General features: G+C 40.7%; 1 protein-coding gene across 3 annotated transcripts in view; it reads left to right on the forward strand.

Moving 5' to 3' along the window:
* Window positions 1-2,593: 2,593 nt before the first annotated feature.
* The window catches only part of SH3GL3 (SH3 domain containing GRB2 like 3, endophilin A3), a 53,093-nt gene continuing 39,495 nt past the window's right edge, over window positions 2,594-16,191 (forward strand). For 2 of the 3 annotated variants that reach the window (XM_082769452.1, XM_082769454.1), the window contains exon 1: window positions 2,594-2,742. In XM_082769452.1, the coding sequence (XP_082625578.1) occupies window positions 2,698-2,742 (45 nt within the window). In that variant the 5' untranslated portion in view covers window positions 2,594-2,697. Of the gene's footprint in view, window positions 2,743-5,939; window positions 5,961-16,191 lie in introns of those variants that run through there. The other variant, XM_082769453.1, reaches the window with a different exon arrangement.

The raw sequence follows: 16,191 nt of genomic DNA on the forward strand, positions 1-16,191 counted from the left end.
TTCAAGAGGCATTCAAGCAAACATGGATGTGATTGGCTTCAGATTGCAAGTAATTTCAACTGCTAAACTGTCTCTGGATTTTTTTTTATTTTATTTTTTTTAATATTACCAGTTTTCATTCTGCTGAAAATCTAATACTTCATATGGCCATTAGTGCAATTTTAATTTTTAAAAGGATGGTAATTTGTTCATCAGAAGCCAAATGCCTATAAGGTTGTTTGCTTCTACCAGAACTACAGAGAGAGAATTTCTGAAGTCTGATTTTATACATAGTAATAGGCACACTAAAATCTAAGCTGAATTATGAATTTATCCATTTATCCAGATAACTGTCTTGAATTTCACAGGACCAATTTTCAAGTCCAATTCTACCACATAAGCAGCCAGAGTATATTTTCTAGTCACAGCCTTGATTTAAATAGGAGTTCATAGTTTGCACAAAATTCACACTCCTTTTTAGAACCTCTGATTCAATAACATGTTGGAACCAGCAACATGTTTTGTGTAATTTAGAATTTCCAGAGTGGTGGGATTGTAAGTATTGTTTAAACATTCAGACATCTAGAACTTTTCTCCTGAAGGCCCCATATACCAGACTGTAAAATATTTTTCACTATTCCTTGTAGTACTGTGCTCTGGCTTGTCTTCTACTTATAACAGTTCTTTTTAATAGAAGGCTTTTTCCATAATGTCAGCATTTAGCTGAACCACTTCCTGTAGTTTTTATACTACTTCTAATTTCCCTCATTCTACAGACTGAATTAGCAACTTTTCCTAAAATGTAAGGAATGTTGTCCAGCAAACGATGGTCCCTTTTTCCATGATGCATATCTGTCTGTGATTATAAAGCTCTTAGATATTGCTTAGCCACTCTATATTACTGCCTACAAGCTGTAACTTTTGCTTATATCTTAAATGAACACCACAGTTTTTTTTAGGATGTCTCTACCAAATCATTAACACCTGGACCATTTGAGTTGGCTCATCAATTAGGTTTTCACCTTGTCTGTATCATTGGACAATTAGGCTATGAAGTTGGATTTCCACAGGGCATTTCCCACTTGCAGATTCTCATATCACCTCAACAGAAACAACATCACTCCTACCCTTAGGTTACACATGGGATAAAAAAGGAAGTTGAAGGCATATTGCCTTACTTGTGCTCTCTGTATAATCTAATTGTACGGCTAACAGACACAGTGTCTATATGATCCATTGATTCCCCTCCATAGTGACTTGTTTCAAACTCCTGCCTTCTTTGCTTCTGGTCCCCCCTTTCTTAAAGCTAAAGATTAGCTAAAGCTTTGTTTCAATTCCATGGTACACTCAGAGTTTGCTTTAATAACTTTTACAGATCTCCAATTTCTTAGGCCTTATTTCCTCTCTTCTCAGCATCTCAATCTCTCTCAAAACTTAGGTCACTTCATCTCTGTCAACTGTGACCTCTGCAAATGCTTCACTAATTCAAGCCATACCTGATTTGGCCTGGGCAGTTAGCATCTTGCTGCCTGCTGGTATTAAGAAGAAAAAGTGGTGTTGAAATCAGGTGCCTTTCGTGTAATCTCATTAACTTGTAATGAGGCTGAAAATGTTCCTTCCCTATTCCCAAGCGGCATCAGGTAGCACAGTGACTGCAGAGCTCTTTCAAACATTACCCAAACCAAACACCTGAAAAGACTTTTTTTGCCTTACAGCCTGTCTTCCAGAGAATGTTATCTGGTTAGCCTCATAGCTTCTCTTTTGTGCCTTTTGCCTCCCCTGTACAGTCTCTTTTATAAAGCAATAGCCAGTAGGAGTCCCTCAGCTCATGAATGGGTCTGTCTTTATGCTTTGACTCACGGTGGTATGTAATTGGTACAGGTAGGTTCCTGACAATTACTGTGGAAATTCTGGCATTTTTTTTGCCATTGTTCTCATTGCTGTTAGAAAGAAACAACAGTAAGGCACTCTGGGAACTCCTTTCTCTGCCAAGCAATAAAACCAGCAGGCATGACAGTGAGCAGCGCGAGAGCCCTGTGAAAGCCCAGAGCTCCTCTCCAAGCTGCTTCCAGGTCCGTGCAGGCGTTTGGATTGAGCCATAACCCCACAGAACCCAGTCCGCAGGCCATCATGCCCCAACACACCGCCACAGCTGTCACAGCCGCCAGCACAACGCGCGAGAGGGTGGATGTGGGATGCAGGAGATGCGATGCTACGACATGAGATGCTATAGAGAAACACAGGAGATGTGAGGTACAATGAGCAAACTGGAGCCTCTATGGGACCGGTCAGAGGGCTCGCGGCCGGCCTCTGGGGCTCGGGCCGGGGCTAGGGGCTCGGGTTGGGGCCAGATTTGGGGTCCGTGTCTGGCGCCCCCCGGCGGCGGGCGCCCCCCGCCCCGCAGGCCGCGCGCCTCGCGCTCCCGGCGATCTCCTCGCAACGCCGCGGCGGGGGCGGTGGCTTCCAGGGCTACGATTTGCATAAGCCTCCGCGAGCGGCCAATGGGAGGGCGTCGTTGCCTGAGTCATTTGCATGGGGACGCGCGGCGGCCAATGGGGGCGGCGGGGCGGTGGGCGCCGCGTCCAGCCGCGCGGGGTGACACAGCGAGGGGCCGGGCCGGGCCGGGCCGCCCGCACCTGACGGGACCCGCCGGGACCCGCCCGCAGCCGCCTCCGGGATCGGGCCCCGGCTCCGGGCGGAGCCGGCCGCGGCGGGAGGATGTCGGTGGCGGGGCTGAAGAAGCAGTTCCACAAAGCCAGCCAGGTAAGGGCTGCGGCTGCGGGCACGGCCTGGTGCCCCTCAGCCTCCGGAGCTGCCCCCCGCAGGAGGGGGCTGCCTCTGCCCGCCCCGGGCTGGTCCCGCCGGGTGCCGGCACCTGTCGGCTCGGGCTCCGCCGGGAGCGGCTCCGAGGCCTCGCTGCCGTGAGGCACCGGCGCTCCCCGAAGAGTTGAGCGCTGCCTTCTGCCACAAACTGCTGGGGTAGTTTCCCAGCTGGCAGACCGTGCAGTTCTCCTATAGGGGGTACCACACGTTTCTAGAGGTTTCCCTCCTTTTCTAGACGCTGTACTCTGTCTTTTCTTGGGTGAACCCTCAGCTGCTCCTCACCTTTTTCTCTCCAGTCCTGTTCTCTCTTGTGCATCTTTCGTACTTCTGCTTATTTTTTGTAAGACCCCTTTCTGGGCTGGTTCACAGCGCGGTCGTGCCGGCCCCACAGCCCTGCGTTGCCGTGGTCGGCTCCAGGAGCAGCATCAGTGGGGTTCTCCTGGTGCAGGGGGCCAGAAGCTCCCGGGAGATCTGTACTTCCCTCGCCTCTCCTTGCTGATAATGACAGTGCTGAAATTCGGGTCTGTAGCCTGTTCGTCAAGTTGGACAGCTGCTCTGGGTGAGGGCAGAGGAAATAAAGGTCTGGAGATGACTTTGCTGTCACCTTTCCAGGTCCTCCTTCAGATATTTGGGCTGTCATCGGCCCAAATGCAGAACGTGTGCTTTGGTTGGGTATAGATATGCTAAATAAATACATCTAACATTTATTTTCACTCCTGTTATTTCTTTCCTGTTACATACTGATCTTGAAGAATGTCACGAACCTAGATCTTCTAGTGTACTTTCCTTATCTCTTTGCAAAAATGTGGGACTTTCTGGGTAAACAAATCCATGGACAGTTCATGAAAGGTTTTGGCTTTCATAACATCCCAGTCAGTGCTGCAGCCTTTGGTACAGCAAGTTTGTAACTGACGTAGCAGGAGGTATTTAACAGAGGAAGTTAAAGAGGTAACCACAACAAATGCTTCTCCTCTTAACAGTTGCAACTGTGTTGCTGCTTGCTTAATCCAGCCCAGATGTCACATAAACATTTAAAAATAAATAAATAAATACATCTGGGAAGCTGGTAAAGGTAGTAGCCACTGCAAAAGGGAACAATTGAATATATTGAAATTGACTGTGTATTTCCTGAAACTCTGTGGTACATCTTTCAGTGTTCATTACAGTAAGAAACTGGGATGGATAGCTTGGGTAATATTCTTCTTAGGTCAAAGGTAAAGTTTCCATTTATTTTCAAATGAAGGACTGAGCATGAAATTTAAAGTAAATGGATTGAAAAAGCCTGTCTTTAGAGAAGGAAATGCTGTTTAGTAGGAAATTCACATGCAGGGAAAAAGCAGATACTGGAACTGTTGTTTTTTTTTTGTTGTTTGTTTGTTTTTTGTGCTTGAGGAACACAAGACACTTCAGAGCTCATTCTGAAAAAAAAAAACAAAACACACAAGAAATAGCATATATATATACATATACACACATCCACACACTTGGTCAGTACAGATCTGAATAACTGAGTTATAATCTCTGACTCAGATGTACCCACATGCCAATAAAGGTACATAGAAAACAATTGTGGAAAGTAACAGAAAATGGGACAGTAAGGGCACCTACAGAATAGAAACATTGGTACTCCATCTTCTAGCTAAGTTCTTTTGCAGAACGCTAAAACAAACAAATGAAGAGCATGAAAGAGATTTCTCAGCAGGGCATTTTTTAAATCTCTAAGTACTGTAGGATCACTTAAGGAGCTGTATACCTTTGCATATTGAATGGATGAGAGATGCCAAGGGTAACTGTTAACAGCAGACACAAGCATTACTTGGAGAAAGAATGAAATTAATTCCTTGCTTTAGTGTTCCCAAAGGAGAATGAGGGCAGATGACAAAAACTGGCAAATTTCCCAGAGGACATTGAGGAATACTGAAGGGAAGGAGAATTGTGCCAGGACATGTGATTGAGGAATGAGAATAATATTTGAAGGATGGCAGAACCTAGAGACAAAAAAATCTGAAGGATAAAGCAAGTGCATTAAGGCAGTCTGTATTTAACAAATTCATTCAAAAATGTGAATAAATGTCAAAGGAGTGAAAAGATCACTCTATTTTCAAAATATACTATTTCCATGCAATAACAGACTTCTGTTCAGCTGAAATAGCCCACACTTCCACCTGAAATATAGACTAATATAAATCTGTGTGATCTGTAACTATGTATATATAAAGTAAATCAATATATATTATTTTATGTAGTCTTTCTAACAACCATTTAAGTATTGCAGAACTGCTTTTTTCTCAAAGGAAATAGATTTATTTTTATTTTTTTAAAGCCTTCATCTTCTGTGTGTCTTGCTTTAGAGACTGGGGGAGGGGAGGAGACAAAACATACTTATCATTTTATGTGTACAGTTGAGGTTTATTCCTTCATTCCTTCTGGAATGTTTGTCTGATGCATGCCAACTTGGTTTATCTAAAGTTGCAGTTAAGTAAATAAGTGTTTACTGTTAGAAAAGGTCAGCAGTTAACTTTTTGTTGCTTCTAAAGCCCTCACTGGATCCCAGGCATGACATGCTATTACATCCTTGATGTGGTAAAAAATCACCATGTCTCAGTGTTTGCAATCCATGAATTCACAGTAAGTGTTCTTTATGTTTTTCTCCTGGATTTTTTTTTACCCAGCTGTATTTTTTTTTTCCCCTGAGAACAGCATGTGTGTATAGGTTTTCACCTAAGTGCCAGTTTGGTAGCAGCATTTGGAAGGCAACTCCGAGTTCTGTGCATCTGTTGGAGGTACTGCAATGAATTCTGCACTCTGGAGTGATGTTTTAGCTGGTTTGCTAGGTATCATCATATCTTCAGGGGTGATTCTACTCCAGTGTAGAACCTTAATAACTGCTTCATCTGGTAGCACAGAACTGGTAGACCCAAAGCAAGATTAGATCTCTGTGGTGTCATAGATAACAGCTTCCAGGTATGCTAGAAATTTCTTTGCTATGCTCATTATTTAGGCTACAAGTTTAAATTGAAACGCGTGAGCCGGAGTGACGATCAGCTGTTTTATTCCTGTCCATCTAATATCAGCGATCATCCCTTGAGTACTAACTCAATTGGCTAATGAAACACTGAGCAGATCCCCTGTGGCATCTTACCACCTCCCCCTGGCTGGTAAGTGAGGGCAGGCTCTTTCTCAGAGCTTATTAACTCATGCGTGTGTCTCATGGAACTTGTTTTTTTCTGGTTTTGAATGTGTTTTGTTTTTTTTTCAAATATATATATATATTTTTATTATTTATTTAACCTTCATAGAGTTCTGTTCTTGATGAAAATTTGTCTCTTGTCACTTTCAGACTCTGACATATCTTATCTGTTTTCCTGTTTTCGATTTGAAACCTTTTGATGTAGGCGGGTGTATCTCTGCCTACTGTTTTTGTAGGCCTTGTTCTCATGGTGGCTGTGCATGTGGGATACCCAGATGGTGGGAGGACGGCATCTTCTGATGCGTACTAGGAGTATTTTTAGTGTGATTTTCCTGTGTAGAAAAACAGTAAGTGTAGAGAGTGAATAAGAAAGTCTTAATAATCAGCAGCTGCTATTATGGTTTGTGCTGTGATCTTAAACTACAGCCTGGCTGGTATCTCAGTGTGATGATACGTGATTTTTTTCCAAGTAGTCAGAGGCTAGTGGGTTGAGAACCTCCTTCCCCTGGGGTGTTTTGGAAGCTCAGCCATGATTCTAGTGTTGGAAATCTGTTGACCATGAATGCTTTTTTTTTTTTTTTTTTTTAAATAATCAGTTGTGCAAAAAGTCTCTGTATAGCTGCAGCCTCAGTATCAACAACTCCAGCTTAGCTTCTCAGAGATGCTAAAAATTAATACTTCTGTAAGAAACGTGACTGCCTGTTACTGCGAATACCTTATTTGTAATGTAAGCCTGAGCAGGGATTGTTAGTCAATGCAGATTGGTTTCTTAAACCTGTTCCTGTCAGTGAAGGAGGATAAGGTAGCGCTGTTCAGGAGCTGATTCTACTGTCTATAGATAAGCATAAAGATGAACAGATTTTCTAAGCAAAACGTAGTTGTTACAACTTTTTTTTTTTTTTTTTTTTTTTTTTCTTCTGAAAGGGATTTAATTTAGAACAAGAAAATATATGCTCTGTTTGTCTTTCCAAGTAGTCATCTATTTTAACGTTCTTGAAGGCCTTTTTCTATTGTGTGGTGTTTTCTTTGGTTTGTTTTTGTTTGTTTTCCTGCTTTTGGCTATCACCAACAGTTACAAGGATGCTTGTTCTTTTATCCCAGATTTCTGTTATTACTCCAGTGATTTATGTGGCATTTGGACCAGATCAGATCTGAGACCTTGTTACCCTGATGGAATAGTTGTTTTTTGTTGTTGTTGTTTTGTTTAGTTTTCCTGACTATTTTTCCTTTCTGTAATGTTATGATACTAGCCCAGACATAATATTTACAATTTTTGAAGTCCATGTTGACCACATTAATACACAAAAACTTTATTTACACAAGCATTTGCTACCAAACAAACTTGAAGTACTTTGGTAAACCGAGGAAGAGACAAACTTTGTACAAAATAAAACTGAACTTGCCATTAAGACACAAAAAGAAACTCTTTATTGACTAGCACATTTGTGTCCTGGGACTGGAAGTTGTCAACATAGAGTCTGAGAGAAACTGTTCTTTCACATCCAACCTGAAATGGGCATGATGAGTCCAAGACCTCAGCAGAGAGAGCTGTTCCTAGCTTTTATTAAATAATTTGAGGTACCCTTTGGTAAAACTGTTAGAATTATGGTGGTAGGGCAGCAGGGAAAAGGACGTTAACATTTAGTTTATTGTCTGAGACGTTCTGAAATGGATAATTATAATTCTTGCACATGGTTCAGAAAGAAGAATAAACCTTCAGCCACTGTCAAGGACAAAAAAACAAAAACAAAAACCGTTCCTTTATGTACATGTAGATATCAAGTTGGTCAGTATTGTTCATCTTTACCTGTGTTGTGGCTGGACACTCCTGTTCTGTAATCCAGTCATTATAAAACTATGTGGTAGATGATATACTGCTCATCTTTAATTCCTCAGATGATGAGAGAAGAAGCTGAGGCTCTGTGTAAAGCTCTGAAGGCTTGTTGGTACATAGAGTGTTTGTTGAGGTGTTTTTGTTGTTGGTTGGTTGATTGGTTTGTATCTTTTTGCTGGAGAGCTGTGTTCTTCTTTGTAAGAAGGAGAAGTCCTTGCATTACATATTATTTCGAATCAAAACTATTAACCTGATGTTGGGGGGAAACATGCTCCTGTGGCAAAGATCAGCTGTCATTTGTATGTGGCAGGGGGAAGGCATGTACTAAGGGGACAGTAACCTGTACTTCACCCCTCTTCCTTTGGCAGTTCTAGGGGTGGCTCACTTTTGGTTTCCACAGCTGACTTTGGGTTGTGCAGCCAACCCTGCTGAAAATGAAGTTTGTTTTCCAGGACCAGAGTATCTGGCTAATAGGTAGGAAATACGAAGACAGTTCACCATGGCTTGACACTGTTTTTCCATATTAATAATATGTCTCAGAAATCTGGGATGAGGGAGAAACTAGCTCTCAAGATGTAGGTTTATGGTTATATTTACAATTATATTTGTAACTTGCCTACCAGTAAAGCATAACTGTATTAAAAAGAAACTTTGAGGGTCTTAGTACTCAGCCAGCATAGAAATTAGCAAATACATTTCTATGGACCATCTTTGCTGCAAGCTGGGAATCTAAGAGTGATGCAGCTACAACTTGGGAGGACGTTAGTTATATTTTATGCGTAACGTATTTATTTGTGGAAATCTGAATAGCCTTGCAATAGCAAACAGTGCAGCATGATGGAATGGAAGCTGAACTTTCTCCTTGAATGCATCTCCTTTTATAGATTCTTGGCTTTGCTGAAGAGTTTGACACAGGCATCCTGCAAGCTGGAGCTGAGCTGGCACTCCATCCTTAACTCCTGCTGTTGCCTGAGTCATTGCGGCACACGCTGGGTAATACGTTGCAGTGCAGTCTCTTGAGAATCCTGCAATGCTGAAAAACAAACAGACAAGTGAAGCACAGCAATTGCATTGCATTAAGATTTTCTTCAGTATCATTTGCTAAGTGTTACTCCAAGTTGCTTAAATATCCTAAGCAGATACATTTCTACCACAAAGTTGCATTCTTATATAGAATTCAGGACAGCCTCTGTAATATACATCCAGGAGGACAAATTCTGCTTTATATGCTGATAAAAATCTGGGCTGACTCAGTGTAGTGTCTCTTACATAGGCATATGCAGCATAACTGACAGCAGAATCTGGCTGATAAAACCTCAGTCGTCTTCCTATTAATATGAGAAAGCTGTATATATTCTCGATAGACTGCAGCACAATATAGCTGCAGTTCCAGAACAAAGTATTGCTGAAGAATAGAAGTGTTTTAATATAACATTTTGTCTGTTCTGCTACCCTAAGACCAATACTTTCTATAAATATGTGTAATTCATCTTGCAAAATATGTCCCATTCTTACTACCTTCTTCAAAAACCCTATAAAAACCAAGCTTTGGTTTATAATGATAGCATTAAGAAGAAACTGCTTCTATTTATATTAATGCCACTTTCACCCCAGAGCATTGTGATAGTCTAATTCTGTGCTGTGCTGTTTTGTCATTGTTAGGCTCTTTCCTGTTCATGGAAAGGAAGCCCCTGATGGAGTTCTATGACTAGCTGAGAGCGGAAGATGCAGGATTTAACAGTGCTTTTAACGAGACCAATTAGAAAAGGGCTAATCTAGTGTTAGAGTACACCTTCAATTCTATTTTGTAGAGCTCTAGTGTCATATCACTGTACTTGTATCTATTATTAAAGCATTAAATGCATTGATGGGAGAATATACTCTTTAATTTCCTACAACATCTCAAATAGCAGCAGCTGTGTATGTGAAACACAGAAATAACTTGGCCTTGCCTGCTTCTATTCAAAGGACAATGCCAAGGCTCTGATGAGTATTAGTTCTGTTTCTGTACTATGCTAATTGAAGTATGTTTTTGGTTTTGTACCCGTGTTTAATGAACTGCAGTGACATTAGCCTGGTTAGGAACTGGACATGATTATAAAACTGAGGACTCAAAAGAAATCAAGGGTTTTTAGAATTCCAGTATTGACAGAGTTTCTGACCTTGTGCATTCAGTTTATAGATAGAAGGTGAAAAAGTCATGAAAATGTCATTTTTCTTTTTTAAAAAAAAAAAAAAAAAAAAGAAATACAACAGCAAAACCAATATAGACAGACCTAGGTAGTAACAACCTCCTTATTTCCTTCGGTGTGCTTGGCAAAGGCAGGTAGGTCTCAATGTTCCCATTTTTTATTTTTTTTTAAAAAAGCACGTACAGGTGAGTGAGGTACTTGCAAGTGCCATGACTTCAAGGTTAAGGAGCCCATCAACGACAGATCCAAAATTCGATTTTATGTTTCTGGACTGCAGATGCAATGTCCAGTTGTTAGAAATTCTGCTTTCAAACGTTGATAATATTTGCAAACGTGTCACAAAGAACTTTATGTTCACTGTGGTTTTGTTTGTTTTGCTTTTAATCTTTCACTTTGCATAAGATTTAGGGATAAATACAAAATATAGATATGAGTTTGGATTAAAGTTCCCATATAAATATGGTGTAATTCCATTGACCCAGAGAAAGTTCACCTGAACTGAACATGGCATTTTCACCTAACGTTGCTGTTTTTAATATCCCTCTGGGACTGTTAAGCAAAGGTTTAGAGATTAGGATTTTCAGATAACAATATCTCCCCAGCAGAGAATAAGTGGAAAAAAAATATTAGTGCACTAAGTACCACGTGTGATTGGAGGTCAGAAACGCATTGTTTCGATTCAGAATCACGAGCTTCCCTTTTGCAGTTCCATTGAGAGAGCTAGAAAGCGAAATTTGGCGCCTGTGCTGTCTCCAAGGCCAGAGAAGGCTGCGCCCATGGGAACGTTGCCCCTCTCCCACAGGGAAAGCTGCACCCAGAGGCTTGGCTTCTGGCTCGCAGTAGGTGTGTGCGTGGTGGGGGAAAGAAACCCCGTGAAAGTAAATAATTAATCAAAGCCTCTAACTTTACATCAGTTCAGAACCAGCAGTTCCAGTCTGCTCTCTAGAAATTCCTTCCAAAGAAAATAATGATAAGGTTCCTGAAGGCAGCAGCTTGAATGCTGCTTGTGGTGTAAGCTGCTTGGATGTCTGCCTGGCGGCACTGGAACACAGCAACTGTTAGTTACCTGCAAGATTAGCTGTTTATCATTTTATGGCTTTAACATCTGAACACTCCCTACATGACTCCCTACATGTTTTTTTTCCTGTAAATTATAATAAATTTGAACTACTTTGATGTTGGATGTGGGACTTCCCTCCCCCTCCCCCCTTTTTTTTTTCCTTTGAGGGAGGAAGGAGGTTAGCAAACTAAACCTCTTCACTTCCCCAATCTGTCCTACAGCTCTCCACATTCTCTAAGACCCTTTACATTATTGCTCAGTGGAAGAAATAATTCCTCCCTCCCTTTTACTGTTTAATGTAAGTTTGTGCTACTGCCTGTCACTGTATTTAAATTTAATGGGAAGGAAAACTTCTGTAGTGAAGAGTAGAAGAGAGGCACACAAACACAAGTGAACTGCAATCTTAGGCAGGAAAAGAGTTACTGGTAGAAATGGCTTCATATTTGAGGAAATAGGTTGCAAAAGAGGCTTCTAGTTAAATATAAATAACTTTGCTGGGTACTTTCTCTCATCAGCAGTTATGGTCTATGGGTTTTTCCTTTTTCCTCAAACTTTCTCCTTGGTTACTTCCTTCTAAGCTCGGTCACAGTGGTTGTCCAAATGTTGTCTGCGTTTATGTTCAGTGATGATCCCTTCCCGTGATGAAGCTTTCACTTACTTTGTTGTCTGGGCCAGGCTCAGAGGCACTGCACACAAAGGCACTGAGGGCACTGATAAAACCCCAACTGGCTGAGCTGCCAGGCATGGAAATGGGTGATGCCAGAGCGCGGGGGCTGGTTGCCCCTCTGGGTTTGTGTGGTACCGGTAGGTGAGGTGGAGGAAGTGCTCTCCTCCTTTGTACGCCTGCAACAGGCAGCATTAAACTGAATTTGACCTCCAGTGTTTGCGTCAGGAGCTTCTGTGCTCGATTCTTCAGCAAATTAGAGTGTGCAGCTTGCAAACCTGATTTGTCACCCAGAGTGGGGAGAACATTGTGTTGAGTGGGGAGGACCAACAACAAACAGTGATAAATTGGCTACATGAATGAAAATACTGTGGGGAATGTTGGCCCTTATCTTAACTGATTTGGTTTTGGTTCATTTCTATCAGTCTCTACCCTGTTGTTTTCCCTGCTCCATTTGCCATCACACACCATTTTGTTATAGAAGTTTGTTGTCCCAACTTCACTCTGTCATTTAATATGCTCTCTAAGAGAGATTCCTTAATTTACACATCAGTAAATTATTTTGGGTGTTTAGTCTTATCGAAAATTTTTTATATGGTCATAAGCTATGAAGTTTTGTCTCCATTTAGATAGTCCTGGTTTATAATGATGCACTTTCACTGAGACAAACAATGAAAAAAAAAAAAAATCTATTTTGGATCTATTTACATCTATTCTGGATCTATTTAGGTAGTGGGAAAACAAACAAACCAAAACCACCAACAACAAAACCAAATCAATTTCCATCTGAGGTCTTGATTCCTGTAATTTATCAGAAATGTATTTGGGACTTGAGAAAGCTTTTGACTAATGGCTTAGCTCAGTCCTACCGAAATCAGGTGAAGACCTTGAACACTACATTGAGAGGTGAGGGGAGCAGACTGTCATATACTGGAAATAATTTTGGTTTTTTATTTTCTCAAGTTTTGTGTGAGGTTGCTTTGGTGGACCCCCTGAGCCCCCAAGGTAATCTTGTAAAACAAGGATGTAAATAAGTTAACACAAATGGAAAGAAGCTTCTGCAATTACAGATTTGACCCAACCCGAATGTATATATTGGAGTAAAGTGATTGGAGTTCCCAAAGACATTGTATTCTTGTTTTTATGACTGATGAAATCTATGATCTCTATTCAAAAGTCAGGATCCTACTTAATTGTCTACTTGTAGAATCAAGGAGTTACAATTGCATCCATATCACCTAGGAACTGTCCTCTTAGTTAATGGTCTGTGCAGGTCAAATGAAGCAGATGGTTGCAATGTGCTGTTCCCATTTGTGCTTAAATGCGAGTCCAGGAGCCTTCAGCAGTGTGTTTGGATGTGCTTTGCTAGTGGTAGAAGAATATTTGTCTTGTTTCCAAGTTGCTTCTGAAGTTGGAACAAAGGACTTTTACAAGGTGGTTTCAGTTTTTAGGTTAAAAAAATAAAGCTCTTCATTTTGAAGTATGTGTGTGCTTTTGCTGTTAAGATGATACCAGTAAAATCTTGAAATGCATTGAGATTTAAAATTCCCTAAAGCTCGTAAGTGTGAATAGTCTTACCTCTCTCTGCCTCTGAGAGCTCCAAGCCCCAGTTTTACTGTGCCTAAATGGAAATTGATGATAGCATTTCCATTATTTCGTAAAGCTATAGCATGCGTCTGTAACCTGCATTTGCTCCCTGACTGCCTTTAAGCCTTCGAAGAGCAAAAACTCCCCATAGATAACCTTTGCCTGAAATATATTTGCAAGACATTACTTAGAAGACAAACAGTTTGGAAAACAGTCTCTGGAGAAATATTTCTGAGCAAACACTACTTAGAGAATAACTGAAATTCACTGTGTGGAATGACACTTGCCCGGAGCAGTGCTGCTGTGCAGCTGACTTTCTGCCAAAGGTCTAGGCTGAATTGCTGCGTGCTTTCTTTATCAGAAATATTCATTGCTTCTTATGTTGCTTTTTTGACACTGACTTCGTGGAAGCAGTCTTCAGCGTCTCTCCATAAGCTCTTGTCATACTTGGGAGCTGTAGTCAGATTAGTGTGGGGTTGCAGAAATTAAGTGGGAATTCTGAGTGGGATTGCACCCTGCTGCAGAGAAGAAAGAACAAGTTCAGACTGAGAAGGCTTGTGCTAAGGATAGCTTGCATAACAGATTTGTGACTTTGCGCTTAGCACCTCTTTGTCTATCAGCATATTTGGGAAGCAGCCAGAAGACTGGTACAGATCTCTTAACTGATGAACAAAAGGTTTGTTGATACAAGGGGAAAAGATGCACATAAATATAGCTACTCTTGTACAAAAGTAGTAATGCTTCTAGGAATTGCTTTTTGGGGGATTATATCAAAATTGCATTTGTTAAGAAAACAAGGACAAGATTTTGCAAAAAGTGGTGAGATTTTTATGGCCTCATCTTGACAAGTTTTGACAATTTTTGTGATGCTTTATTCAAATGTACACAATACTGGAAGAATTGTAGCTTTTGAAAAGCCTATTTTCAGGTGGAGGGAAAAGATCTGATGAGACTTGAAAAGGAAATTATTATTGAAAAGCATTTTAATAAAAACAAAACCATAAAAATCACCAATTAAGGTTTTGTAGAGAAGAAAAACCAAATGCTGGTAATGGAATTATTTATGGAAGTGTTTATTTGTTTTAAATAAATTCTATTAAAAAAAATAAGAAAAATAATTTCCAATTAAGGGCTTATAAATATCTACAGCAGTAGAAAAGTAATAAACTATAAGGAGAAAGATATTTGAACCATTTGTGTGTGCCACCTTGTATGATCTGATGAATTACCATTGGTCTTTAAACCAAACCTCCAGATGTCAACGTTTTGTAGTCTGGTTTAAATCCTAAATCAGGGCTAGTGGCATTTGCCCAGCTCTGGATCCACACTGAAACTAGGGGCTCCAAGAGCCCCACGGATGAGTCCTGTATCTGGTTTCACTGAATACAGATATTGCTACCTAAATAACCCTGAGCAGTGCTCTTAGCCTCTGGTTTAGGATAGTTGCAGGCAGATGGGCTGGAATATATTTGAGCTGCAGGCAATGAGTAGCCCCTTTGACTGCTCAAAATATTGTGCAAATGTTACCAAAGATCACCAATTGCTCTATTGCCATAATCCAGAACGTAGCTGTCGAATGAAATGGGTCCTGCAGACATTGTTGGAATATGTGCCAGTCAGGGTGTTAATTTGCTCCCTTCATTATACATGGCACGTCTTAAAGGGGTTGAAAAGTGCCAAATCTTGCTTTTCTTTGTACTTACTTCTTCAAACAGAAATGATAAATTTTGGAAAACTCTCTGTGATTCTGTATGCTAAGTACTGTAGAGTTGTATTATTAATAATTAAGCATATATCACTGTGTGTATTCTTAATTATCACATGACTTTGATGAAAATTGAAAGGGCTGCATCTACTGCTTTGCTTGGTAAGAAGAATGCAGGACTTGTGACACTCATTGCAAGTGAGTTTGTGAATGATTGAGATTTGCCCTTCAGTGATCTCTTAAACCGTAGCTAAAGGTTCTTGTTTTGTGGGCCTGGGCATGGTTTGCTCCTGATAGGTGAACTGCATTTTTTTGTAGGAATTACTTGGTACAAACCCATGCACTGCTATAGTGGAGGACTCTGTAAAGGTCTGTGTTGTTCTCTGTGTAGATTATACTTAGAACATTTTTCCAGCTTTACGTGTTTTCAATTTAAAGTTGGAATTTGATACAGTTTGATAACAATGAAATACAGATAGTTCTGTCTGGCGTTTTCTGTCCCCATGCATGATGTCTGTGGTACATTTCTGCAGTGCTGCTGTAGCCACGAGAAAGAATTGGACCTCCTGGAGGTGCAGGGCAGTGTCTGTCTTAGAAGTGTGGACTAAGAAATCCCATTGCTCCAACAGCATTTCAGGTTGTGGTATTGCATGCAACAAAGTGTTGCTGCCTAAAACCATTAATGTCTTTTGAAATGGAATTATGAAAATGAGGCAAAAATATATGGTGACTTCATCTCTAGACGAGTCACAGAGATAAAAGTAATATATATATACTTTCAAAATTGTGATACTTAGAGTTTGTCATTTTCTAATAACTGAATGAAAGGAGCATGGATTATTAAAAACTTGCACTTAAAGAAGAGTGTTTGAGACTTGTTTGTTCCATTTAGGTTTTGCAACTCATCATGAGCACAGGTTGCACCAGCAAGGAGAAGAAGATACCTCAAGTCCTTTTGTTTTTCCCCTGGGTATATTTGCTAAAGGCCTCATATGAAGTGTGAAAGCTGCAAAGCTGCTGAGAGCACATTTCTGAATTTTTCAAAATATTTGAGTGATGAGACTGTGACCCCATTAAAAACTCACTTCTGTCTGGAGTGGACCCAGGAACAGGAAGCACATTGCTTCACAGTGCTCTAATGCTGAACATGAACTTAA

The sequence above is a fragment of the Aythya marila genome (genome assembly GCF_965140915.1).
Source record: "Aythya marila genome assembly, chromosome: 11".
Lineage (NCBI taxonomy): Eukaryota > Metazoa > Chordata > Aves > Anseriformes > Anatidae > Aythya > Aythya marila.